The 27,022-nt window shown below is 44.8% G+C and overlaps 2 protein-coding genes across 8 annotated transcripts in view; both read right to left on the bottom strand.

The window, feature by feature from the left end:
* The window catches only part of DBNDD2 (dysbindin domain containing 2), a 49,128-nt gene extending 33,664 nt beyond the window's left edge, over positions 1-15,464 (bottom strand). Inside the window, exon 1 of the mRNA XM_032767407.2 lies at positions 15,422-15,464. Coding sequence (XP_032623298.1) covers positions 15,422-15,434 — 13 coding nt within the window. The 5' untranslated portion in view covers positions 15,435-15,464. The remainder of the gene's footprint in view (positions 1-15,421) is intronic.
* SYS1 (SYS1 golgi trafficking protein) overlaps positions 1-16,528 on the bottom strand; it is a 114,872-nt gene extending 98,344 nt beyond the window's left edge. Inside the window, exons 1-4 of one of the 7 annotated variants that reach the window (XR_012656993.1) lie at positions 16,367-16,528; positions 15,422-15,489; positions 13,150-13,593; positions 3,550-3,571 (exon numbers count right to left, since the gene is read on the bottom strand). Coding sequence is in view for 4 of the 7 variants with exons in the window: in XM_032767409.2 (XP_032623300.1) it covers positions 13,353-13,593; positions 15,422-15,489; positions 16,367-16,528 (471 nt within the window). In the remaining 3 variants the exon portion in view is untranslated. Of the gene's footprint in view, positions 1-2,054; positions 3,572-6,684; positions 7,337-11,913; positions 13,594-15,421; positions 15,490-16,366 lie in introns of those variants that run through there. The other 6 variants (XR_012656991.1, XR_012656992.1, XM_032767412.2 and 3 more) reach the window with 6 other exon arrangements.
* Positions 16,529-27,022: the final 10,494 nt, after the last annotated feature.

Raw genomic sequence — 27,022 nt, 5'->3', positions numbered from 1 at the left:
CCTCACTGTTGTTGTGTGGAGCAAAGGGGAGCATTGCTTAGAAAGGGGTACAGATTGCTTCTTTCTTCTTCCTGTAACCTTCTACCCAGGGATCTGAGTGCTTCCCAAACCCTGACCCTCTAGCTTTACACCCCACTCCATTCCCCCATGCAGAGAAGAGTCACTACCCCATTTACAGAAGGTGTACCTGAAGCACAGAGGAGGGAGACGATATTGCCAAGGCCACCAGGCAACTCAGCATGGGGTTACAGATCATTTAAGCTAGCTCTAAAGGAAGTAATGCAATCCAGGAGCTGATTGATTATGTATATCTCCAGCTTCATAGGGGGCGGGGTCTCTGTTTAGTGAATTCAGTTGTGTCAGCAAGGTCTTTTTCTGGGATAGGGATGCTGCCTTATAACCAAGGTAACAAAGGACATAGAAATGGGGAACAGGAGGTGGAAGTAAGTGGGGAGGCTGTGCAGGGGGTGGAGTGAGGTGAACAGAGCTTCCTCTAGGCTAAAAGTAGAGGGGAGTTTTCCCTGGATTGAGCAAGTAGTGCTCCTCCACAAAACCCATCCTCTTCAGCTGGTCAGTGAGAGCTGTGCATGCCTGTTTCTGTTGGCGTTAACCACTTCATAGGAATGTCCTGAAATCTAACTCTGGATTAGAAAGGAGGAAAGACCTTTGTTAAACTCTGTTACCTTACTAGGTTGGTTCAGAGGACAGACTGGAGTTCCAGAGAGTAGGTGCCCTGAAGGAAAAGCTGCCTTTCTGTTTTCCTAGGGGATCTTTGGAGTAACTCTCCCTCCACAATCCCCAGTTGTACACAATAATATAACCTGACCCAGCTACCAGGTGTGACATAACCCTGCCCCCACTCCCAGGTGTATGCTGTAATGTAAACCTGACCTAGGTGCTCTTGTTTTGTGGTGGATCTTCCCCATCATCATTGCACACATGAACTTTCCCAGGTCTGTAGCGTGAACCAAATCTGAAATTCACACATTTCCCATGTTAGTAGCGCTGCATCGGTTTAGCTAGACCAATTTTAAATTGGTCTACTTAAACTGGTGCAGAGCTTTAATGTAGACACACACTCACCATTGGAGATTTGTACCACTTTGATTTACGATTAAGTCTAGTTAATCTAGTTGAACCAGCGCATATTTTCTAATGTAGACCAGCTGTAAAGAGGAGAAACATCAGGCCCAAGCTAGTAAAGCTGGTCACAAATCAGAATTTCCATGCCATGGAAAATTCCAATATTTCATACTTGCTTTTGTCCTGAACTGGTGCATCATAGGTGAGGCTACATTTTAGTCAAAGGTATTTTTAGTAAAAGTCATGGACAGGTCATGGGCAGTAAACAAAAATTCACAGCCCGTGACCTGTCCGTGACTTTTACTATATACCCCGAACTAAAACTTGGGCTGGGAGGCCATGGTGCTCTGGGAGGGCATCCCAGGGGTGCTGTGCATGCTGGGTCAGGGGGGTGTCCAGGACCCCAGCTGGTGCGGGGGGGGGTGGGCAAGGGTTGGTGGGGCTCACAGGCTCCCTACTTGGCTGCGCATGTCCTTGCAGCTCCTAGGGGGTGCTCCATGTACTGTTTCCGCCACAAGTGCCAGCTGTGCAGCTCCCATTGGCTGGGAATTGCAACCAATGAGAGCTTCGGGGGCGGCGTCTGTGGGCATGGGCAGTGTGTGGAGCCCCTGGCCCCTCGGCTTAGGAATTAGTGACATGCTGGTGGGAGCCAGGACCCCCACCAGGTAAGCAACGCCCCACACCTCAATCCCTTCCCCCAGCTCGGACCCCCATCCCACACACCCAAACTGCTGCTGCTGGCCCAGGGGCTGACCAGCCTGGCAGCCCGTGAGCCAGCATCAGCTGCTGGAGAAGTCACAGAAAGTCACTGAATCCATGACTTCCATGACCTCTGTGACAGACACGCAGCCTTAATCGTAGGAGATCTTGTCCAGCCCGTAGAGAAGAAAAGGGACATGAAGCGCCTGAACTGCAACTCCCATGAGGTACCACGGCAACTCAGACAGACACAGATTAACATCAAACTGACCCACAATGAAATGTTTCAATTTATTTCAACAAACCAAAATGTTTTGTGTTGGGTCCGCCTGGCATTAAACAAACTATTTAATTTTGATAATAGAAAATGTTGTACATTTTCCATTTTAAAAAAAAATTAATGGCAAATCCCATGTACAAATTAGAACTTTCAGAGATTAGAAGGGGGTTAGAATGAAAAGCCTCCTGGACTGATAATGCTGGGCAGAGATTCTGGTTTGAATTGGGAATGGAAGACAAATGGCATCTTCGCTCGTGGTAGAAAATGGCCAGGTTCCTTTAAAGGGGCTTTCAGAGGAGTCCATGTATCATACTGTGAATCGTAGCATGTATCTCTTCCTGGCAGCACACAACAGCATATCATACCACTGCCCTTTTTGTGGATGGGAACAATGTATTTGTCTGCTTTACTAAACAGCTTTTCAGTGTTTTTAAAAAACAAAGTTTGTTTGTTTCATTTCTAAAGAAACAACTGATTTCTGCTCCAATTGCAATAAAGCCTGATTTTCCAGGAAGCTACAGGGCACTAGGGTGGCTGAAAACAAATACCAAAAATTAGTAAAACACTGAAACTGCAGACGGTGCTACGTAGCACCGGCATCCTGACCACGCTAGCAGGGTCCTTGTGTAGGTCCTGGTGAATTGCCAACCCTGCAAGACAACCAGGGCTATTGTGATTGAAGGAGAAAAGTAACGATCCCCTTTCCTGCCAAGGAATATCTTGGGCAGTTATTGGCTTTTAACCCTTAACTCTCCCTATGCCATTTACAATTCAGCTAACGTAGGGTGGTTTTCTCAAGCCCCTCCTGTGGCATGTTCTCTCCAGGAGTGAGATACGCAGGTCAGTGACAGATATGGAGATCAGAATAATTGATGCCTTGGAAGGCAGTCTAGTATGAAATCAGCAGCATTTGTTGTTCAGTTCTGCTTGTGCAGTATTTCCCTAGAGTCCAACACTGACAAGTCATTTGATCATAGCCTCTTTGGCTGAACAGATGGAGGCTGTGAAGAGTGAAGGATTGTGGGAACTTTGATCATCCAGCTGAAAGTAGAACCACCACTAAAAGTTGACATTCTCTCTCCTCTGCCCCACTTAATCTTTTGCCTGAAGAGAGAGATCATTTTTAACCCCTACCTGACCAAGCTGTGTTTCCCGGTTCAGCTGCTGTAAGGTCCTGAGTGCAGCTCCCTAACGAACACAATACCTTACCTTGGTTGGCACCAATATTTCTCATTATGATCTCAGGACATTTATTCTGCCACACTGGCTCTATTTAATGAATTCTATGCAGCTGGTGTTCTGACATAAATCCTATTAAAAAAGAAAAGCACTAATGTCCATACTTCAAGAAGAAATAGTGTCATCTCCAGGAAAGGAAGATTTGGACAAAAGTAAAAAGATGTCTTCTCATGCTTGGGGTGCTGACCCCAGCCAGATGGTCTGCTCAATCTCCCAGATTGAGATGGGACATCTAGATGTGTCCCTCCATGAAGAATATGGCCAGCAAACCTAGTAAGATGACAGAGGAGAATTCACTGTCAGTCTAATAGCTCAAAAGACTGTAGATGTACCTATTTACCTTCAGTGACCTGGTGCAGGGCAGTATAGATCCAGTGTGCTGGCCAGGGAGGCTCTCTGCACAGAGGGTTTTCTCAGGGGGGCATTCCCCTACTCCTTTATGGAATAAAGAATAACTGAGAATTGGGCCCAATGTGTTATGAAAAATTCTCTTCACCTCTTCTACAATAGGGTTGCCGGGCCGGGAGTCTCCCAGAATCGGGCTTGATCTCCCAGAGGCTACTGAAGCCAATCCGGGAGATTTTAGACAGCTAAAAGTCCAGCAGCACAGCGGGGCTACGGCAGGCTCCCTACCTGCCCTGGCTCTGCGCCACTCCCAGAAGCAACCAGCATATCCAGCAGCAACTCTTAGGCGGAGGCGCGGCCAGGGGATCTCTGCATGCTGCCCTTGCCCCAAGCACCAGCTCCACTGCTCCCACTGGCCATGAATGGGGAACTGCAGGCAATGGGAACTGCAGGGCCGGTGCCTGCAGGCAGGGGCAGCGCATGCTGTGCAGAGCTGCCCCTGAATCTAGGAGCCGCTCTCAGACATGCTGCCACTTCCAGGAGCCACTGAAGTAAATGCCTGCTGGCCAGAGCCTGCACCCTGAACCCCCTCCTGAACCCCAACCTCCTGCTCCAGCCCCCTCCTGCACCCAAACTCCCTCCTACAGTCCACATCCTGCACCTTCTCCCACACCCCAAGCCCCTGTCCAGGCCCTGAGCCCCCTCATGCACCCAAATTCCCTCCCACAGCCGCACCCCTCACCCCCTCCAGAACCCCAATGTCCTGGCTCAGCCCTGAGCCCCCTCCTGCATTGAAAATCCCTCCCACAGCCTGCATCCCTCACCCCAACCCCCTGCCTGCCAGGCTCAGCCCGGAGCCCCCTCCTGCACCCAAACCTCTCGGCCCCAGTCCAGAGCCAGCACCCCAACCCCCTGCCCCAGCCTGGTGAAAGTGAGTGAGGGTGGGGGAGAGTGAGTGACAGAGGGAGGGAAGCTGAAGTGAGAGGGTGTGGGGTCTCACAGAAGGGTGTGACAGGGGTGGGGCCTTCGGGCAGGGCAGGGGGTGGGGCAAGGGTTTGTGCAATTAGACAGTTGGCAACCTATCTACAGATGACACTGTCACAGTTACAGGGAAAGATGCACTTCAGACCCCTTTCAGTTCTTCTTGAGGGCATCCTTCAGATGACAGACTTGGCTTCCTGCACCTCTCTCCAAAGGTGGAACCCCACAGTCCAACCACTCTTGGGCTGGATCTCTGAGTGGGAGCCCCTGTTTCCCAACTGTGTTGACATGCCAGCTGTATCAGGGCCCTGTAAACCCTTTTCCTCCAGAGGCCCGTAACAGCAGCCAATTAAAGTGACTCAAAAACAGCATTATGCATTCACCAAAGGCACACAGTTTGCAGAGAGAAGGGGTAAAACAACAAAAGGCCCATACGGGTCTTAACTAACCTTCCTTCTTTCCTCGCCAGTGTTGGGTAAGTTTCACTCAGCCCAGACCTCCCTGCTCCAGCCCTGAACATCCTGTCTCTCCCTGTCAGAGATTCCTCTCCAGTCACTACTGCCTGCTCACCCCTCCTTCCTCCCTAGACCAGGGTTTTAAGGCTTTAGAATCCCCTTTGATTCTAGTTTCAGGCATAGGAAGAATAAACTTTGTTTGTCTAGTTGGAGCCTGGCAGAGGCATTCTCCAAATTCTCCATAGTTTTATCCAGGACCCTTGGTATTCTCTCTGGCATCTTATTTTTGTCACTGTTTCATTTCCTGTTTCTTCCCCTCCCCTCACACCTCATTAACAGCCTCCTTTGATTTAACTCCTTCCACTTAGGCATGATAGCAAGCAAATAAACCGAGGCACATAAAAAAATAATATAGACTCTTCCTTCATTCTGTATAGACACTGGATTAGAAAACTGACATTGTATTCAAGAGCCAGTGTCCTTACCCCCAGTCTGTGATTACGTTGTGCCCAAGCCCATCATTCAGCTTGGACAAAGAAGAGCAAGGAAGTCAGTTAAACATTTACTCTTAATCTGTTTCACGTTCAGGGACTCAGAGTTGGAATTCCAAGCACTGAAGGGGGACATCAGTTTATGAAAAACAATGGATTTAATTGACTTTCAAAAAAATTGTAGAAACACTTTCAACAAGTTTAGGGGTTTAGTTTTTAGCAAATGAACTCTGTGAGACACACAAAGGGGGATTAATGATGCCAGAGCAGGGAGGTAGAAAACTAAACTTCCGTAAGAACAGTAGGACAATGGAGCAGACTGCCTAAGGAGGTTGTGGAAGCTCCTTCATTGGAGGTTTTCAAAAGGAGACTGGGTAACCATCTGTCTTGGATGATTCAAACCCAACAAATCCTGCATTTTGGCAGGGGGTTGGACTAGATGATCCTTGCGGTCCCTTCTAACCCTATGATTCCACTAACAAAAACCAACACTGGGTCAATCTCCCTTAGATTTCCAGTGCATCTGGCTTCTGCCTCTCTTTAAGGCTCTGGTCTTGCAATCCTCTCAGTGCAGGTAGAGCCATAAGCCTGTGCAAAACCCAACTGAACTCAAGGAAGTATAGGTGTTCTCACGGGAGGAGTTCATTGGAGGATTGGGGCCTTAAACTGTAAGCAATTCAGGACTAAGACTCTCTATCTTGAGGCATTATACAATGCTGACCACATAGCCATCGTGCCAAATAAGTGCCCCAAATGTAAATGTGGGGCCAATTGAATTGAGTTTCCAGTGAGGAGAAAGGTTTTTTCTTGGGTCTTTCTGCTCCGTAGCATTTTAAATGAACTAACAGCCTCCATTCTTCCCTCTGCTACAGGTATTGGGATGAATTTCACATGTGCGCCATGACTGCTCTTTGGGAATGCCAGAAGGAGGCAGCAAGTATCTGGGAGACTTTGAAAAAGGAATCTAGAAAAATCAAATTCCAAGGCAGCTTGTTTGATCTCTGCAGTCCCAACAGCTCCCAGAGCTTCAGTTTGACAAATGTTTCAAATTTTGTTGTTTTAAGCATCTCTCTGATGGTTACTTGGCTTAATTTGTAAATGGAGCAGCTCTGAAAGTATTGGAATGAAGAGGTATTATCAGTGTCATAAGTGTAGTTATGATCAGAAACGTAGTATTTCCAAACCTTTGAGAAATATTGTGTATGGTGCTGGATGAACATTTGATTATTATTATTCCAGGTCTGTGAGCCTCAGAAGAGCTCGGCAGCATCTCCTTGGTTGCACTGTCTCTAAGTAACTTACATGATTAATCATAAACTCAGCACTTGCTTTAATGTGACTTTGCCCAGCTGCAAGTGCACTCACAGCTCCGACTGATGGTGCAGAGTGCTGAAGGCTGTAGCCTGAGGGTCAAAGGACTGAGGAGAAATTCAGGATTAGTGCTAAACACTAGGTTCTTTTGCACTCTATCCATAGTCACTGGAAGTGAATCTGTTTATTCAGCTGCCTGTTTCTGCCAGACAAATGCTCCACTTTTTTTCAGTGGTGATGGGCGGGAGGAAGCAATTACTGGTGGTGTTTTTGAAGTGCAGGGAGAATATACTGAACCTGTTAAAAGCAGGAAGGATTCTTTGTCATGTTGCTCGTAGAATCCTCCCCTTTGGGGATGGTGAAGCCTCTCCTTGCAGAACAATCTCGGACATGTCTGTTTCTTGTGAGATGTACCTGGCTACCTGAGTGATTCTTGTGTTGTGTGTAAATCCCTTTCATAAGAAAAGAAGAGGGAAAAACATAATGGGGAAAGGGGAAGAGTTGGGCTAGTGGCAAAATAAAGATGTCTAATAACTCCTTTAAAGCAAAAGTATCCCAGGAGACACCTGTGAGCAGCACTGTGACTGATTGTGTAATTCAAAAATATCAAATGTCTGGTGTATAACATACACCTGTCAAATTGGAAATCATTTGTCCTGCTTTCTTGGTCTATAGACAGTCACTCCCTGTCTCTTCCTGTGCAGCCCAGACAGTTGTTCATGTCACGGCTTCAGCACTGCCATTAAATATATTTGCAATACCAAGAGACTCTTGCAAGTGATTTCAAGATATGTTGCAAAACTCAATTGTATTATTTGGCAGTTGAAAGCAGTGACTTAACTGTGCCCTTTCAATTCCAGGGCACTAAGAACTATCTCCTGGGCCCTAGAGGCCTGCCTGGGCATGCAAGGGGGTCTAAGATAATAATCTGCATCGATGCAGGTATGCTTTTTCACACCTATTACAGCACTTCAAAGAGAACAGGAATTTCCAGAATGGATCAGACCCAAGGTCCATCTAGTGTGGTAACCTATCCCTTGACAGGCTCCAGCGGAAGGTACAAGAAATCTGCAGTAGGCAGATGTGTGATAATCTGTGCCCATTGAAGGTCTCATCCTGATCCCTAATAGTTGGAGACTGGTTTAAGACCTAAATATATAATTTTATATCCTTTCCAAAGTGTTTGTTAGCTTTAAGTATAGCAACTTGGGATGCTCTTGTCATTGATATTACTCCAATCTTTTTCTGAATCTTGTGATTTACTTGGTCTCATCAACTTCCTGTGGCAATGAGTTCCACAGTTTAATTATGTGCTGGGTGAAAATAGCTTTCCTTTGATCAGTTTTTAATTTTCCATCATTAAATGGTATTAAAGGTGCCCTTGTTTTTGTGTTATGAGACAGGGAGAACAGAAGTTCCTGCTCTACTTTCTCTGTAGCATAAATTGTATATACTTTTATTATGACACTCATGGCCTTTGAGCAGGGCACTCACTCCATTTTGAATAGAGGGAAGCAGCATCTAGCATCATACAGTATGGATGAGTTGCACAGTTCTAAGGATTCCCATTCCCATAATAGGGAAGAAATTGTTAGTTATCCCAAATGAGGAGCCTGTGTTTACTGTTAATCTCTCTCACATCCACAGATTGGTTCAAACCAGCATGTATGAATTAGAAACAATAGGTATAAAGGTTCTAACAACGTTTGCAAATCCGGGAACATTCTTTAAAGTGTGAACAATGACTTGAGTGGACGAGTAAGTGAGGCACTGCTAGCCCTTGGGATTTAGCCAAGTACATTACAGGCACATACACAAGCTTCTCCTTCAGCAAGGCACATCTTTCGATCTTTCTGCTGACACTGCAAACACAAGGTCCATTAGTGCCACCCTTGACAAGTCAAGTTCCTTCCTGTGTAACTTCCTGCACTCTGCTTGCTACCCTAGTTACTATTTACCACCCTGCTCTCCACAGCACTGCTAAGCAACCCTGTTCTCATTGTCAGCAAGGAGAGAGTCCTCTACAACATTAATGAAGTGGCAGCTCCCAAGAAATCTGAAACAGCTCAGGGGAGGGGCAGCAGGTATTTAAACTCCACTTTCAGATGGGGCATTCAGAGATTTGGCTGATGAGGAAGACATTAATAGCACTCTCTTAAGGGTAGCATATGTATTTCAGAGAGACAAACATCTCTGGCATTGGGCACAATGGTAGCTGGTGGGTGAAGCGGTTAACAAAGAGCATTGTAGGATTTAGATTTAACTAGTCTCAACTCCATACTCAGCTTGGTTCTACTTTCTGCTCTGATACAAAATGCAGTATATGCTGTGGCTTCATTCCATTCTCTCCTCTCCCTACTATCAGTGTCCCTGCCCATTCTCTACACATTCTCCTGTGGGGGAAAGCTGGAGTAGCTGGACACTGCCAACGGCCAAAGCAGAGACTGCTTTGTGGCCACACCTACTTAATTCTGCTTTAAAAGAAAGCAATAGTATGGTTTAGAATAGACAATTATCTAATGCCTTAACAGGCTTCCTCTTCTTAGCTGCTTTAACAGATTGGTATCTTCCCCTTTGTTAAACTTTCAAGCTTTTAAACAGTTCTAGAAGACGGAATGATGTCTTAATGATTAGTACTCTCTGCCAAGCCTACTTCCTGCCAAACCTTACAGATCCTGGGTGAAAATATCCAGTTTGCTGACACTACCGCTGTGATGAACTAGGAATGTTCTTAGTGTTTTCTCTGGGCTTGGCTACACTCACATTTTACAGTGCTGCAACTTTCGCGCTTAGGGGTGTGAAAAAACACCCCCCTGAGCACTGCAAGATGCAGCGCTGTAAAGCGTCAGTGTAATCAGGGCTGCAGCGCTGGGAGCCGCTGCACGCTACACCCGTAAAGGATGTGGTTTACGTGCAAGACCAGCGCTGCCGCTCTGACCACACTCACTCTTCAAAGCGCTGCTGCGGCAGCGCTTTGAAATTCCAAGTGTAGCCATACCCTCTGAATACTGTGTTGGTGCCTCAGTGTCCCCATGTCAGTTCTTAAGTATCTGGCAGAGCAAAGGGCCAGTGCACCTAAATGCCTGACACTCTTTCTCCTAGCAACCGATGGCCTGGGCCCCTCCTCTGCAAAGGTGCCAGCTGAAGGCGTTGGAGACAAAGGGATCAGGTGACCTGGCCCGGGAAAGGAATTGAGCAGAGGGGGAGGGGCTGATTAGTCTAGAGCTGGCTGGGGATGAGAAGTGGGGACAAGAAGTGAAGTGCCCCCCCCCCCCCCCCGAATGGACCTGGCTGAGGGGTCCGGTTCGCTGCATCTACAAGCTCTGTTTTAGACACTGTTCCTGTCATTGAATAAACCTCTATGTTCTTCTATGTGTCTGAATTTTATTCTTTACTATTGTTTCAACTAATTTGCCTGGTACTGACGTTAGACTTACTGGTCTGTAATTGCCGGGATCACCTCTAGAACCCTTATAAAATATTGGCGTTACATTAATCATCTTCCAGTCACTGGGTACAGAAGCTGATTTAAAGGACAGGTTACAAACCATAGTTTATAGTTCCGCAACTTCACATCTGAGTTCTTTCATAACTCTTGGGTGAATGCCATCTGGCTTGTTACTGTTAAGTTTATCAATTAATTCCAAAATCTCCTCTAGTGACACCTCAATCTGTGACAATTCCTCAGATTTGTCACCTACAAAAGCAGACTCAGGTTTGGGAATCTCCCTCACATCCTCAGCCGTGAAGACTGAAGCAAAGAATCCATTTAGTTTCTCCGCAATGACTTTATCATCTTTAAGTGCTCCTTTTGTATCTCGATCGTCCGAGGGCCCCACTGGTTGTTCAGCAGGCTTCCTGCTTCTGATGTACTTAAACATTTTATTATTACCTTTTGAGTTTTTGGCTAGGCTTGGCTAGACTGAACATGCGTAAAGGAAGAGACGCATCCCTAAACAGACCTGGAAGGAGTAGAATTTTGGCCTAGGCAAAACAGAACAAGGGGGATTAAGGTTGGTTGGCTACCGGAGTGTTGCACTGTAAACAGCAGGAAAAGGCCTTCTAAAGAGCTCTTTGCTCTATTTAGGAAAAAACTGCCTAAACTACGCCCTAGGGAAAGACTGCTGTGCCACAATTGTTTTGCATATTCCCTTCCTCCTTTCTTTCCTAGGGTCATTTAATGGAAACAGATTCTTGGTTTCCTAAATCAGAATGGAATTATTTGGAAAGGCTTGTTATGCCAACAGAAGAAGATTCTGACTTTACTGGAGCAGGAGGGAGCAACTGAACTCTGAGGGTATGGCTACACTCACACTTTACAGCGCTGCAACTTTCGCGGTCAGGGGTGTGAAAAAACATCCCCCTGAGCGCTGCAAGATACAGCGCTGTAAAGCGTCAGTGTAATCAGGGCGGGGGCTGCACGCTACACCCGTAGAGGATGTGGTTTACGTGCAGCGCTGGGAGAGCTCTCTCCTAGTGCGGCTGCTCTGACCACACTCACACTTCAAAGCGCTGCCGCGCTTTGAAATTCCAAGTGTAGCCATACCCTGAGGGAACTAGGACCTTGTCATTGTACAAATGCTTCCCCTCCTTATACCCCCAAAGTAGTGAGGAGAAAAATACAGATTAGCAGAATTGTGCTTAAACTGAAACAGTTTGTGTTCTCCAGACAGCACTCAAAGGTCCAATAGGATAGGCTCAAGTCTCACAATGTCCCCACTCACAAAGGACAGATGAAAATCAAGAGACAGCAGCCCTCAGAATGCCATTGTTATCTGCTCATGAAAACAGCAGCATTCTGTTCACTGATAGTACAAAGAGATTCTCTCTCCTCCGTAATACCTCAGGTGAGTTTCAAACAAATATTTTACCCTGGATTAAACCACTATATAGGAACATATGAGATGAACAGTTGCAATTTAGCTTTGAAATTAACACAACAAAATAATCAGACCCATTTTAGAGGGAGTGTATCAAATTCTGTGTCAAATCATCCCACCAATTCCAATTCTTTACAAACTGCACATTAATTTAGCAAATATAATTTATTCCAACTAATAACGTTCACCAATATTAATGTACAAAGGAAAGAGATTGGCAGCAGCAAGCCACACAAGAAAAAAGGAATTTCAATGTTAAAATCCTAGTTTGCCCCCAATTTAGAATGGCACACAGACAGCACAGACTTAACATCCCTTACAGGAAACTACACAACTAAAGGTAAGTCTGACCATTTGGGATGCAGGACCCTAGGAAACCATTTGGCCTACTCCTTTCATTGGGAATACTGGAGTCAGTGGTTTATGAGAAAGGACGTTCTATTTAAATTGCCTATCAGTCAAAGGCACCATCCTGTTAACAGCATAAGAGACAAACAACAGTCCCAAGTATGGCGTCCTGCAGCAAGAAACACCTACCAATTTTGGAAAACAGTCTTTGGTGGCAGCCTTCAGGCAGGAGTAAGTACTGGAATTTGATGATTGGTAGGAAGACGCAGGTTTCTAGAGTGGGAATGATGAAATGGTACTTGTAACACACAGCAGAAAGCTCCCCTCAACCAACTCAACCTACAGTTTAATGTTTGGTGAACGTTATGGCCAACCCTCCATGCAAGCCGAGAATAAGCTGGTTGATTTTCACTGGCTCCTGGATTTCTGGCGTGGTGTTTAACATTCATAGTGGGAAGTTTTACAAACCCTAGAAAGTGACCACTGGTGTTCCTTTCTGGCCAGACCTTACTCCATTGCCGTGATGTGGATATTCATTACGTAGCTCAAAGTGCTCAGCTCACCAGGAGAATTGTAACACATTGAAGGCAACTTAATACCATTTTTCCTATTTTGTTTAAAAAAAAAAAAAAAAAAAAGTGTCTTCAATCCAGCAACATCTGTTGCCTTACATCTACTCTAGGAACTAAACACAGGAACAATAACGAAGCCCATATGAGCGTACAGGCCTTATAGGTTCACAACTGGTGACTGAGACAAACACAATTCTTTTTAATCCTACATCAGTTTAGCTCCTTGATTTTAAAACAAAAACCAACCAAAGGAAAAAGATGTAACAAGCAGCTCCTAGTCAATCATTGTGCGTTTCTCCCCGAAGGTTTGATCATCTCAGCTCCAACATGTGCTCCAAAGACCTCGCACATGAGTTAAATTCCAGTTGCTTCTCATGCTCTAGGTTTTGTTGCCTGATTTTTCCCTGGTCCGTATCACTCGAATTAATAGTGAAAGCACTCACATAGAATAGTCATATTAAATACCTTGTGTTATTAGAATAAAACTTCTGCCTTGTTCAACGTCTTAATGGCAACAGCAGAGAACTTCACACTCATGCAGCCACCAAGACCTAAAAAAGTCCAAACAGACCCGCTGTGCTTCTTTACTGAAGTTTTCTGGCATTGTCTTGCGTCACGGCCGAGGTGCTGGAAACGTTGGCCTGATGCAGTGCATCCCCAGAACAAGTTTATACGCTGGACTTGGGGACTGAATTCAAAGGGATTTCTTTGAGTTCTGTTCTCATACAGAGATACTCCCCAATCACAGCCATGAGTGCTGTGCACACAACATGCACTAGCCACCAAGTTAGAGCTGTGGGAAAGTGTGCATTATAAATCCAGCAACCCAGCAGATGGAAAAAATGAACTGTGACTGTGAAATCCAAACACTGCTTTCCTCGCCGGATAAAGTACAATAAGCCCAAAGCACTGCAAGAAGAAAGGAGAGACAGATGTAACTGGAACTATATGTAAATTGCAGTGGTCTGAGAGGGAGGGATCTAGCAGCAGCCATCAGGAATTATCTGTACTGATTATTTATCCATAAAAATAAACCTTAACTGTTCTCAAGTCAGGACTATTCTGACCTTGCCCAATGTTCCTGCAGTAAAACTTAAGCAGCTTGTAGCATTTTAATTATGTGATGGCAGAGGAATAAGCTTTTAGTTTAAAAATTCCTGGCTGGCTTTCTGCCTTGTCTCTGCAATCTTTGGCTACTGGCTGAGACTAAATACTTTGCACCTTTTTAGCATTTTATAGATAAACAATCATTTACAAATATTAATTAATTTCCACAAAAATCCCTCAGGTGCAGATTTTATCCCCAGCTAAAAGATGGAGAAACTGAGGAAGTGAAGTTAAATGATTTCTTAAGGGTTCAGAAGAATCAGCATCAGAGTCAAGACTAGAACTCAGGAGTTCCGCATTCCCAGTCCTGCGCTTAGACCTCCTAATTGCCAACTGTCCCATTCAGGAGTCATTACTGATAAATGGAGGGAATTCTCAGATCTCAGCCAACAAGAACAAGATACGTTTGTTCTGCAACAACATAGTGCACACATCCGCACCTAAAACAAAAGAAGGATCAAGGAGACACTAGAATCACCAGGCTCAAATGACCTCCTAGCTGGCACCTCCTGGGGCAAGATCCTTGCTACTATGGGCTAGTTCTAGCACACAAGACATAATCAGACACAGACCAGCTGTCTGCTTGGACAGCTTGGCAAAGGGGCAGGGAACAGGAATAGCTTTCGAGAGCAGGATCAATGAGGAGGGATAGGAAAGTTGTGCTGAAGAAAGAGGGCAATTGTTCCAGGGAGATGGAAAACTCTTCACAGAATGACGTGCCTGGGACTGACATATGAAGAAAGAACAGAGAGTGGTTGGATGGCAAGGAAGGCTATGGAGAAGATGACGGTCCTAAGGGGACACTTTGCCGCAGAAGAGCATTTTAGTAAATTGGGATGTAGGGAATTGGGGATACAATATGTGCATAAATGTGTGATCTGTTTTTTTACAGTTTTCATCTATAGCCCATCCTTCTATTTCACAACCTATTGTTTGTAGCTTTCACTTGCTGCATCATGTCTACCATTAGCCTGAAAGCTCTTCAAGCCGGGAACTTGTGGCTCTGTATTCTTTGTAAGTGTGGGATACCTAGCACGCTGCAAGTGCTATGAACAAATAAATAATAAAAATAGGTTCTCTCACTGGGACAAATTTAACTTACAAAGCCTCAGGCTCACACTGTGGACATGCAACAGAGGCACTCACATCATTTCCCTTCACACTGCAATAAACACAATTTCCCACAGAGTCTGCAAGGTTCACCAGACTCAGACATAACATTTTGGGCACAGTAAAAGGCTTCGGCTATTTCTGAACCCAGTCCACATTCCTATCATCAGCACAGAACGAGCCTCATCAAGAGTAGGGTAACAAGCTGTATTGTTAGCATGTTAGCTAATGTGTTCTAATATATTTGAAAAGTCTAGCATAGACGGTGCAGCAGGGTAGACTTTAACATGTGCTAAACTGGTTGAGTTACAGCCTAGGTTCCCCGCTGTGTTAAAGGCAGTATGTCTTGTATACAGTCAGTAGCCTTTTACAAGGTGTTAGCTAGCACATGGTAACATCACAGTTTTAAATTCTAATTTAAAGGCAATGATGGCTAATTCCAGAAAGAAGATGTCCAATCCCAGTATGGATAAACAGAAACTCAAAAATCTCACATCTGATCACTGGAGAGCTGACTTACCAGGTGAGTGCATTGAGGATGAAAGCAATCATGGAAAGTCTTCCAGGTGGGGTAGAGAATCCCAAGATCTATATAGGGTTATAAAGAAGAAAGACACTGAAATAAATTGCTTCAGCTAGGACTCTACTCAACTCAGGCTCTTCCCAGTGGCCCAGTTCCATTCTATTTGCTTCCTACAAAGATGACAAACTAATATTTCTAGATTTTAGAAAACAATGACAAAAAAGCCAAAAATAGCAACAACAAAAACATTTGCTTTTCCTAAATTGTGGGTTTGTATTTACAAGGTAACTCTACTTGGGCATCTGGGAATTTTAGAGCTTGTGTGTCAGAACACACAAGGGAGAAATTCACCCTGGATGGAACTGCACTGACTTCAGTAAACTTACTCCAGGGCTGAGTTTGGCCGTGTAGGTCTAAAGAGAGTCTGGAGAACAAAAATGACAAGATTAGATCCCAGCTTCTGCAACACAGCTCTCTTCAGGTTTCAGAGCAGGGATTTCTCTTATTAGAATTCCCATGATTGTTGCATGTGGTAACTAAATGTAGAATCTCAGTTGCACTCTGAGATACTGACTCTTCTGGAGCACTTAGAGCACGGGAGGTTTGAGTTGTGGCAGAACTGTCAGTGTGCGCACTGCAAACAAAAATGCTGTATGGATTGCTGTGGTCCTCTTTCTAGCAATGGTACTGCCAGAAGATTAGGTCTGAAGCCACAATCAACAACTAAATATTTTCATGTATGAATTTTTTGTTAGACTGAACCCAGATCTCCTCTGTGGAATCACCCTAATTCTGTGCTCAGTGGTGCTGGCGACTCAAGATCCAATGTGGTTTGAGGTCTCCGCATTTTGGAGTGTGCCAGTGACCATGTTAGACTGCAGTGTTTTATTCTCTGAATTTGAGAGACCTTCTCTATGCTCTAGCTAAGGAAAAGCATCTTACCTCATAACTGAAAATCTGGTCAAGAGAAGGGCTGTTCTGCACCAAGCTGTCAACCAGAGCTAGCCAGAGCCCCAAGGAGCTGTAATAGACTGCCTGCATGAGGACAATCTGCGTCAGAATGAGGACAGGGTCCCAGACATAGCTACGGAACTGTCCTGCCATTCCCAAGGCAGCTCACACACAACCAGGGGAAAGATGTGTCTGCCCTGAAAGACACTGGACGATTTCCTCAGCACCTGGAAAAGAAGGGCAGGAGTAATACCAACAACAGCATCCAGCTCACCCCCTGGGCCCTGTTAAATGGTCGCCCATCTGAGCCCAGCCCCAAGGGGTCTCCACTATTACATGGATTCAGCCCGTCTCCCACCAGCTGTTCACAAACCCCTCCTCCAACCTCCACAACCCCACCTGGAGCATCTCCTCCTGCACCTCCCTCAACTCACTAAATCCTCCTCCTCCACCTGCCCGGAGCATCTCCTCCCCACCCCTCCCCCCCTCTACATCTCCCTCAGCTCCCGAACCCTCGCTCTCGCCCTCCTCCCCCCAGCATCTCCTCCCCTCCCTCCTGCATCTCCCTCAGCTCCTGAACCTCTCCTCCTCCTTCCCCCCCAGCATCTCTTCCCCTCCCCCATGCATCTCACTCAGCTCACGACCGCCCCCCCGCCCCATCTCCCACCGCACTCACGAGCGGCTGCCGTCAGCTTCCGATTCCCGACCCAACCCCACCCGGACAAAGACCCCCGCCTCAGCCCCGCGCGGGGCTCCGGCTCACCCGGGACGAGACAGGAACGGCCACCTCACAGCTAGGCCCGGCGCGACTAAACAGCGCGGACCACAGAGCCCGCAACGCTCGCCTACAGCGGCACCAACATCTCAGCCAGTTACCATAGACATGGCGCCAGATGCCTAGAGCAGCATCACCGGGACCGGATTTCCGGAAATACCACGGAGACGACACTCGGGCCTAGAGAGGCCTCTCCGACCAAGCACCCCCTGCGCATGGGCAACAACGTACAGCGCTCGGCGCCCTCTCAAGGGGTCAGGAGACCGGTGACCTCTGACCTCGTCAGGGCTGTGCAGAAAATGAGGCGTGACCTTGTGAACTTTGGCTCCAGTGCAGCTTCGCTGGACACGGTGGTGTGACCTCTGACCCCGGCTGCCTGTCAGGCCTGGGCTCACTTTGATACTCTGCAGGACAATGATGGTCTTCTGACCTCACCTGCCTAGCCCAGGTGCTGCTAACATGAGAGACAAGGGGTGTCATAGTGATGCCCTGACTTTTGATCCTGTGAAGGTGCCACAGGATCAGAATGTGATACCGAGGGGTAGAATCAATGGGGAAAGACCTCACTGTTAACGTGATTAGGGTCAAATCAATGATGATCTACAAGTTAGCAGCCTTGGTAGACCAACGGTTTCATAGATGGGCCCACTGTGATGGAGCGATTGTCAGTGATGGAGAATCCACCACAATGCTTGGTAAATTGTCCCACTGGTTAATTACTCTCACTGATAAAAAATTATGCTTTATGTTCAGTCTTATTTTGTCTAGCTTCAACTTGTTAAACCTTTTCCTGCCAGACTGAAGAAGCCATTATTAAATATTTGTTCCCCATGTAGGTACTTACAGACTGTGATCAAATCACCCCTTGACCATCTTTGTTAAACTAACTAGATTAAGCTCCTTGAATCTATCACTATTGGGCACATTTTCTAATCCTTTAATTATTCTTGAGGCTTTTTTCTGAACCCTCTCCAGTTTATCAACATCCTTCTTGAACTGTGGGCACCAGAACTGGATCCAGTATTCCAGCAGTGGTAGTACGAGCGCCAAATGCAGAGGTAAAATAACCTCTCTATGCCTACTTAAGAGTCCCCTTTTTATGCAATCAAGGATCGCGTTAATCCTTTTGACCACAGGGAACTCATGTTCAGTTGATTATCCACCACAATTCCCAAATCTTTTTTCAGAATCACTGCTTCCCAAGATAGAATCTTCCATCCTCTAAGTATGGCCTACATTCTTTGTTCCTAGATGTATATATTTACATTTATCCATATTAAGACACACATTTTTTGTTTGTGGCAAGTGATCCAGATTGCTCTGTATCAGCAACCTGTCCTCTTCATTATTTACCACTCCCCCAATTTTTGTGTCATCTGCCAACTTTTTCAGAGATGATTTTATGTTTTCTTCTAGGTCAGTGATAAAAATGTTAAATAGAACATAGCCATGAAGTGATCCCTGTGGGACCATACTAGAAACACAGCTACTTGATGATTCCCCATTTACAATTACATTTTGAAAGCTATCATTTAGCCAGTTTTGAATCCATTTAATGTGTGCAATATTAATTTTGTATCATTATATTTTTTCATCAAAAGGTGGTACGGTACCAAGTCAGGATGATAATGGACAGCAAGTTAGATATAAATACAAGTTAAAAGGCCAGTCCAGTTTTTGTATGCAGTTTTTGTATGCATTCACAGAGGCATTCTGGGACAAGGCAATGTGGACAAGGCAGCCCCTCTCCTCACTGATGGAATACTAGACCTGGACTGTTGATTCAGTTCTGGTCACCTTGTTACCAGAGATATAGACAAACTGGAGGTCATTTGAAGAACCGTAACCCAAAATGATCAGAGAGTTGGAGGGCTAACGAGAGGCAGATGGGACATGGTGACAAAATAACTGTCTGCAAGATCTGAGGGGAAAAACAACGAGGGAGAGAAATTGTTTCATGTGTTACTCTGAATTATAACTATGATTAACAACATGGAATTAAGAAAGGGAAAATTGAGGCTGAATTTCAGGGAAATCTTCTGTCAATGAGATGTATCAGACCGTGGAACAGTTTCCCAAGGAAATGCGGGAATTTTCCTCACTTTAGACGTTTTAAACAATTCTGTTTTCCAGAAATGTTTGCTTATAACTTGGGGCTGAATTTCTGACCAGAGAGCTATGGAGCCATTTGTCTTGGTGCACTACTGCCATGTAGTCACTAGGTGGTAGTTATCTTTTGTTATGTATTTGCCAGTTTGGTTTTAGTAAAGCAGGTTCTCCTTAAAGGTGACTGGCAAATACTGTGCATGTGTACATATATATCTATATCACCAGGGCCGGTGCAACCATTTAGGCGAACTAGGCGGTTGCCTAGGGCGCCAAGATTTGGGGACGCCAAAAAGCGGCGCCCCCCCAAAATTTTTTAAATGGTTGCAGCGGCCGCTGCGTAGTCTGAGCTGCCGGCGGCAGCAGCTGCCTGCAGCCCGGCAGCTTAGGGCACCCCCGGGGTCAGTGCGCAGCCGCGGCAGCCCGGCAGCTTAGGGGCGCCCGGGTCAGAAGCCGCTGCAGCGGCCCGGCAACCAGGGCGGTCCCCTGGGTCAGGGAGCTGCTGCGCGGTCCGGCAACCCAGGGCGATCCTCGGGTCAGGGAGCCGCGGGCAAGCGCGTCGGCGGTCGGGTGCCCCGGGTCAGGAGCCGCGGCTCGCGGCCCGGGGCGCCCCCCTCCCCGCCGGGGTCAGGGAGCCGCGGCTCCGGTGGACCTGCCGCGAGAGCCGCGAGACCCGTGCGGGGGGCGGCGAAATGTCCCGGCGCCTACGGCGTCAGAAATCCTAGCGCCGGCCCTGTATATCACATAATGATTTAGATATCTTGAAGGACTATAGATGTAGAATTCCATGCTGATCTGAATGGCCCAACATAACCAAACTGAGGAGGGGTACTGCACACATTTTAATGTCAAATCTTGATTTTGTGCTGGATTTGTGATCTACAATACTCAGAGCTGTCTTGGATGACATAGTATTCCATCATGCTCCGTACTGATGCCATCCCCTCCACCAGTTAATCATGTTGAGCCAATCCATGTGAGAAGGTAAATGCTATATTTTGGTTTAGAATATTGTTCCCATTATCGTTAAGATCCTAGTCTAACCCTCTCCATTCTGGGGTTTGATTCTTGAAGCTTTTTTTGATCATCTTCCAAATTCCAAAAATTCATTTGGACACTGTGATCAGACATGGGTAGTCGCTGCCCTCGATATGATGATTGAGGGGACCTGGCAGCTTCCTCCCATACCCTCGGTATCCTCAATGTTTGGATAAATATGACCGTTAAGAAATGTTAAATGGAGATATATAGCAGTTACTTGAAGCTTCCTGGCTTTTCATTATTATTATTTATTGCTGGTAGTGCCCAAGATATGGGCAGTACCAGTAGGCACTACCAATAAGAACTTTCTACACAGAAATAAGTCACAATTCCTGCTCAAGTACCTTTCACTCTAAAGTATGACAAAAGAACAGACAGGGGTGCAACATATACGTAGGTCTAGTTACTGCTTGACTGCACCTTGGACTAGATAGTATTTGTCCATTAGATTCCCCATGGGCATCGCAGCAGAAATGGGTCTTCAACAAGGATTTAAATACAAGGAGCCTCGTGAGAGAGAGTGTACCAAGCAGTATGGAATACTGGGTTTTCCTAGGGAAGGTTACTGCACACGTTGATTTACTCTAAATGGGAAATTCTCCAGTTAAGTTAGAATTTGTTTTTCTCTAGTCAGGTGAGTGACCTAGTTTTTTCCATGGTTTTTGATTTGTCCTCTTCCTGAATAGTGTGATATTTATTTAAATAATGTATTGAGCTGTCAGGCCAAAAGGAAACCTGGATGCTTTACCTACAAATAATTCAATAGTTCAATTATCCTCCCTGTCACTATTTGTTCATTTCCTGTGGACCATGAGTAGTTAGTTCATTAGTTAATGCCCAACACTGAGATGATGGAGACACTTCAGGTTCTCTGTGGGACAGGGGAGGGGAAGAATCCCAGGTCTTTGCGGGATGTAGGAGGTAACACAGGAATTGTAGGTCCATGTAAGATGGAGGAGGATGAAGAATAGCCAGCTCTTTGTGGTGTGAGAAGGTACTGGAGAGCGGGGGGGAATGTTCCTGGCAATAAGAAGATAAGTTTCATTCTCTCTGGCAGATTCTTCCATGACACTTGGTTTTTCCCAGTGACCCAGCTGGGAAGTTCCTTGTGTAGTTTTGATGCTTGCCTTTCCTTCCCCGTTCTGGGTGATGTCACTGCAGTGATGCAAGCTCAGCTCTTGACAAGTTGCTGCCCTCTGAAGCCAGCTGCTTCCTTCCTCCCTCAAAAGGGCTTGTGCAAGGGAGAGGAAGCTCTTTATGGCTGCACCATTTTCAGAAACTTGGCTAAGTGCCCTCCATATAGCTTGATTCTGATGTAATTTCTAGACCTTACAAATGAGTGTGGGAAAGTCCCAGATCCTGGCATGGAGGCCCACATAGTTTCTCTGCTGCCTGCATATCACAGAGAATTGCAAGCCAAACCACTGCTTCTTCTAGTACTTTTACACATTAGTTTCCAGTTTTTAGCTCTTCTTAGTTTCGTTTTCAGTTTTTACAGACTGACTTTCCCTTTGTTTATGCAGTTTTTACATACAAAATGAAGCACTCAAAGACTATGGTAGTGGTAACTTTAGAAATGCTTGTATAATAATAATCTCCCATCAATCCACTATAGAAAACTCAGCTAGAACTCTTAGTAACCAGCACTCTGACTCAACTTGTGATCATCGAAACCATGTGATTCTGACATTTCTGAGAATTACAGAATTTGAATACCTGATAAATCACAAGATTTCCACTTACACGGCTACTGGACAATGGTTGAAGGAGCCAACCAAGCAGCAGTCACCTCAGAAACAGAAGAGCACAGACTTCAGAGAGTTGCTCATTCCCATTCTGTGTTGAGAGAAGATAACAGTGAGTTATTCTCCTCACATATTTGGAGAAAATGTCAAGGAACAGATGGGGAAATGTGCACCTAGTCTGCCCCCAGGATTTTAAGCCCACAGAGAGGACTAATGTGAGTTTCAAAAGCAGAAATTGGGGGGTAATTAACAATACATTTTAAATACCCTTTCTTTCCCTTAGCCCCAGCTAAATGAGGAGGCAGCTTTCAGGGAATGTGGGTTGGGGGATGGGGCCACATAGAAACACTATCACTTTCTGATGGGAGACAATTATTTTCACCCTTTTAATAGAAAAGCTATTTTCTCCTGAATCAAAATCATTTATTTTCCTAAACAGCAGTGAGTTTTATGGTTATACTCTCGGTCACAAAGAGCAGCAAATGTGAGAAGTGGCAATGTGCCCAGGATACATAAGATGCCCTGAGAATGGGTTTCAGTGGAGATTATCCAGGGTCACCTGCACTCCTCAGAGTCATTTCTCTAGCACTGGTGTGGACTAAGAATTTCCTAGTTAGCTAGTGATTCTTTTTATAAGAAATGGCTATATGAGATAATATTGTTTCCCTAGTAATGGCTCACTAATACTCTGACCTATTAGCCTACACATACACTAGCCAGGTTTTACCAGGTGATGGAAGCCTCACTAGCTGAGCTGGTCACTGCTGAGACTCACCACCCTCTGGACAAGCAGCTAGTAATAGACCACTAAGGTGGTCTTGGCAGGGAGAAAGTAAAGGGTAGACTTTCAAAAAGCTCAGTATCCACAACTGAGGCCAGATTTTGTGAAATGCTCAGCTCCCATTTAGGCACCAAAGCAAGTGGTCAGATTTGCAAAAGAGCTCAGCATGCTGAATGCATGTTAGGTGTGAGGTTTTTTGAAAATACTCAGGAATAGGTTCTGACTACTTCAAAATCCAGGCCTGTGCTCTTTTAAAAATCTGACCATAGAAACTGTGCTTGGCGAGTCTTGGCTGGAAGTTGTCTTTCCCTGGCCAGTCCAGTAGGAACTATGATGGATTTGACTAGAAGTTAGTCTTTGTTGGCTTTCTGCATGGCCTCCTGAAGATAACAAAGTCTGTGCTTTATATATGACAAAAGAAAAATGTGGGATTTAGAACTAAAATTGATCTGGAATCACAGTTCCTCCTCCTGGATGTTTTTGTCACAGATTCAGTTATAAGTGAATTAACTTTGAGGGGTTTTTTTTGTTTTTTTTTTTTACTCAGTTATGGTTTGATTTTAAGATTTAATGAACAGTGAATTATTATTAAGCAATGGAACTGGAACAGCAGAGACTGAGCCACGTTGACTTTTGTGCAGTTTCTTTGAAAGCTGTAATGTTACATTGTACAAGGGCTGACATATAACTAAAAATGTCGTAATTCACAAGTTTGATCAAATCACAACATTGAGATGTGACTTTTTATGCCACTTGATAGTAGTAGATTTCAGCAGTAAAAATGTCAGTTACTCATTCTCTCTGCCGATTTTATCCTGTCGCTCTCAGTGTCATGTACATAAGATTTCTCCTGCACTGTTTTAGTGAGAGTAAAATATAAACATTTTGAAAGGGGACATTAGAAGTGCAAAATGAACCAAGCAATTCTGTGTCATGAATTCACAGCATAATATTAAGATTTTTAGGGCTGTATTTCCTACCATGCAATTTCTTTTTGTGACAGTAGAGAGAAAACTTACATCTCCAAAAGAGGAGAGAGAATAGACAAAATGTGATCAGGAAGTCTGTCATTACTGGATTTATGCAAATTTACTCTAAAGGTTGGAAACCACATTAGAGGCAAGTCTCATTTCCCACTATATTTCTGACTGAGCATGAGCCAAGATTTTATCAGTTTGGTTACAAAGAGATGAGGTTCTTATTTAAAGGGACTTTGTCAGTTTAAAAAGCATAAACAAATTCCCTTACTTGTGTTGCTAATACTTTGAGTTAATTAAAATTGAAATGTTTAGAAGTCTTTCTTTTTACCAGGTGTAATGGCAATTTGCCTCTGATTAGACACAGAAAGTGGACCACGCAGTTTTGCTTTCAGGTTCTCATTCAGGAACACAGTGATGTAATCTCCCAGTTTCCAAAAACAGCAGTGGCAATTTTAAATGTAAACAGAAAACTATTTTCATTTTTTCATCAAATGTAACATACATTTGTATTCCTGTCAGGTTGTGTAAAAGTTACAAAACCTACATTTTGGACCTACATTACTTACTCATGTTCTTTTATGGATTCCACTTATTTGTGGCAATATTTGTTGCAGCTTAAAATATTAAAAGCAAAAGCTACTTAAAACCCCAATCCTGCAATGAGCTCCATGCAAGCAGAGCCCTACACTTGCATGAGAGTCATAGCAGGATCAGGATCAAACTGCTGCCTGTCCCAGATATTAACACCACAGAACAAAAACACTAACCCAGAAACCTATCCTTGCCACGAAGCCTGATGCCAACTCTGTCCACATATCTATTCACGTGACACCATCATAGGACCTAATCACATCAGCCACGCCATTGGGGGCTCATTCATCTGCACATCTACCAATGTGATACATGCCATCATGTGCCAGCAATGACCCTCTGCCATGTACATTGGCCAAACCGGACAGTCTCTACACAAAAGAATAAATAGACACAAATCTGACATCAGGAATCATAACTGTCAAAAACCAGTAGGATAATACGTCAACCTCTCTGGCTATTCAGTAACAGATTTAAAGGTGGCAATTTTGCAACAGAAAAGTTTCAAAAACAGACTCCAATGAGAAACTGCTGAAATAGTATCTAGTTTGCAAACTAGATACTATCAGTTTAGGCTTAAATAGAGACTGGGAATGGCTGAGCCATTACACACATTGACTCTATTTCCCCCCATGTTAAGTATCCTCACGGCTTCTTGTCAAACTGTCTTAAATGGACTGTCTGGATTATCAAGTATCAGAGGGGTAGTCGTGTTAGTCTGGATCTGTAAAAGCAGCAAAGAGCCCTGTGGCACCTTATAGACTAACAGACATATTGGAGCGTGAGCTTTCATGGGTGAATACCCACTTTGTCTATAAGGTGCCACAAGACTCATTGCTGCTTTTATCTTGATTATCACTACAAAAGTTTTTTTTCGCCTGCTGACAATAGTTCATCTTAATTAATTAGCCTCTTAGAGTTGGTTGGGCAACTCCCGCCTTTTCTTGTTCTCTGTATATATCTCTCCTCACTATGTGTTCCATTCTATGTGTCCAATGAAGTGGGCTGTAGCCCACGAAAGCTTATGCTCAAATAAATTTGTTAGTCTCTTAGGTGCCAGAAGTACTCCTTTTCTTTTTGAAACACTTTTGTTGCTTTTAAATATCTGATGAAGTCTGGAATATTCCTTAAAATTCTATTGCATTAATCAAAAACAGATATAGATTTTAAGTGCCTTAATGTGAAGCTTCCAGAAAAAAAATTAAAATGTTTGCTCCTATCATACATGAGTAACAGATTATTTCCATGTTTATCAAAGATATTGTATCTAGGCACTGTAGTATCTAAGTGCAGTGTTAAAAAGTCTCGTAGTTGCAGTCAGTATTCAGGGGCAAAATAGGTTTTCCTGGAAGTTATTTTGCATAAAGATTGCCTGATGATGAAAACTTGCCCTGGAAACATCACCTGCCTTCACAGCTTAGTTTTAAATGCTGGAAAAACATTGTCATCATGGTTTGTATTGATTTTAATGTTGTGGATTCAGCTACTGGCCTGAATCCTGTAATTAAATCCTTGTGGCAGACCCTTATGTTGGAGTGGTGTCTTATTGAAATCAACAGGGCTCCTCATAGGCATAGAGGTCCAAGTGCATTAATCAAATTACAGGATCAGGCCCTCATTACTGTCATAAAACATGTGCCCTGCTTGTTTCACTAGAATAACTAACAGAACATTTTTGGTACCCTTAAAATACAACCATCTTTATTTTAATTTAAAATTTCTTTCTTTTTTACTCTTGTTAACATTAATTCCCATTAACCTCTTTTGCAATAATCTGTTATTTATTAACAGCCAACAGTATAATAAGCATCGTATAACACCCAGAAATACAGCCAGGCCTTACCTAGAAGGATTTGGAATCCACAGGAGAGACCCAGAGAAGATGGGCAGAAAAGGCAAATCTGGAGGGGAGGACAACAGGAGGATTGTTTTAAAAAACTCCTATAGTTATAAATATATATAAAAATCATAATTAGAATAGTATTTTCATATGCTGGTTTCTCTCTCATACCTTGTTTTTTAAAAGAGAAAGCTGAGGTAGCATGGCCCAAAATCTGACTTACCATTTCCCTCTCTTCCTACATATTCATAAAGTACTTACTGGTGTAAGAGGGTGGGGGTGTATGGGAAGGTGGTACAGGGCTGGGTTGGGGGTGGAAGGGGGATGGTGGGAATGTCAGAGGAGTTCAGGAAGCAAGGTGTAAGGGGATGGCAGAGCCTTCAAGGGTGAAGGTGAAGTATTAGAGTTGCACATGGTGGCATTTAGAAAGGGGATGTAAAGTGGCGGTGAAATGTAGGGCATGGTGAGGGGGTGAAATACAGTGGACCTGGGAAGGGAGCTGTTAGATGGAGGGGGAAACAGGGCCCCAGAAGGTTGGGGGAGGGGAATGTTAGGTGAAGGGGGGGCAGAGTGGTGTTGGGCTCCAGGAGCTAGGGGAGGGGGTTGTTGGGAGGGGAACAGGGTGATGTGGGGTCCCGGGAGGTTAGGGAGGGTGCTGTTGGGGGGGGCAGGATGGTGTTGGGCCCAGGAGATTGGGGAGGGGGCTGTTAGATGAAGGGGGGTCAGAGGGGTGTCAGGCCCCAGGAGCTTGGGAAGGGGTTACTGAGAGGGGAACAGAGTGGTGTTGG

The sequence above is a fragment of the Chelonoidis abingdonii genome, chromosome 14 (genome assembly GCF_003597395.2).
Source record: "Chelonoidis abingdonii isolate Lonesome George chromosome 14, CheloAbing_2.0, whole genome shotgun sequence".
Classification (NCBI taxonomy): Eukaryota; Metazoa; Chordata; order Testudines; family Testudinidae; genus Chelonoidis; species Chelonoidis abingdonii.
Note: the sequence above shows the minus strand (reverse complement) of the source record. Positions and strands in the feature narration are given on the sequence as shown.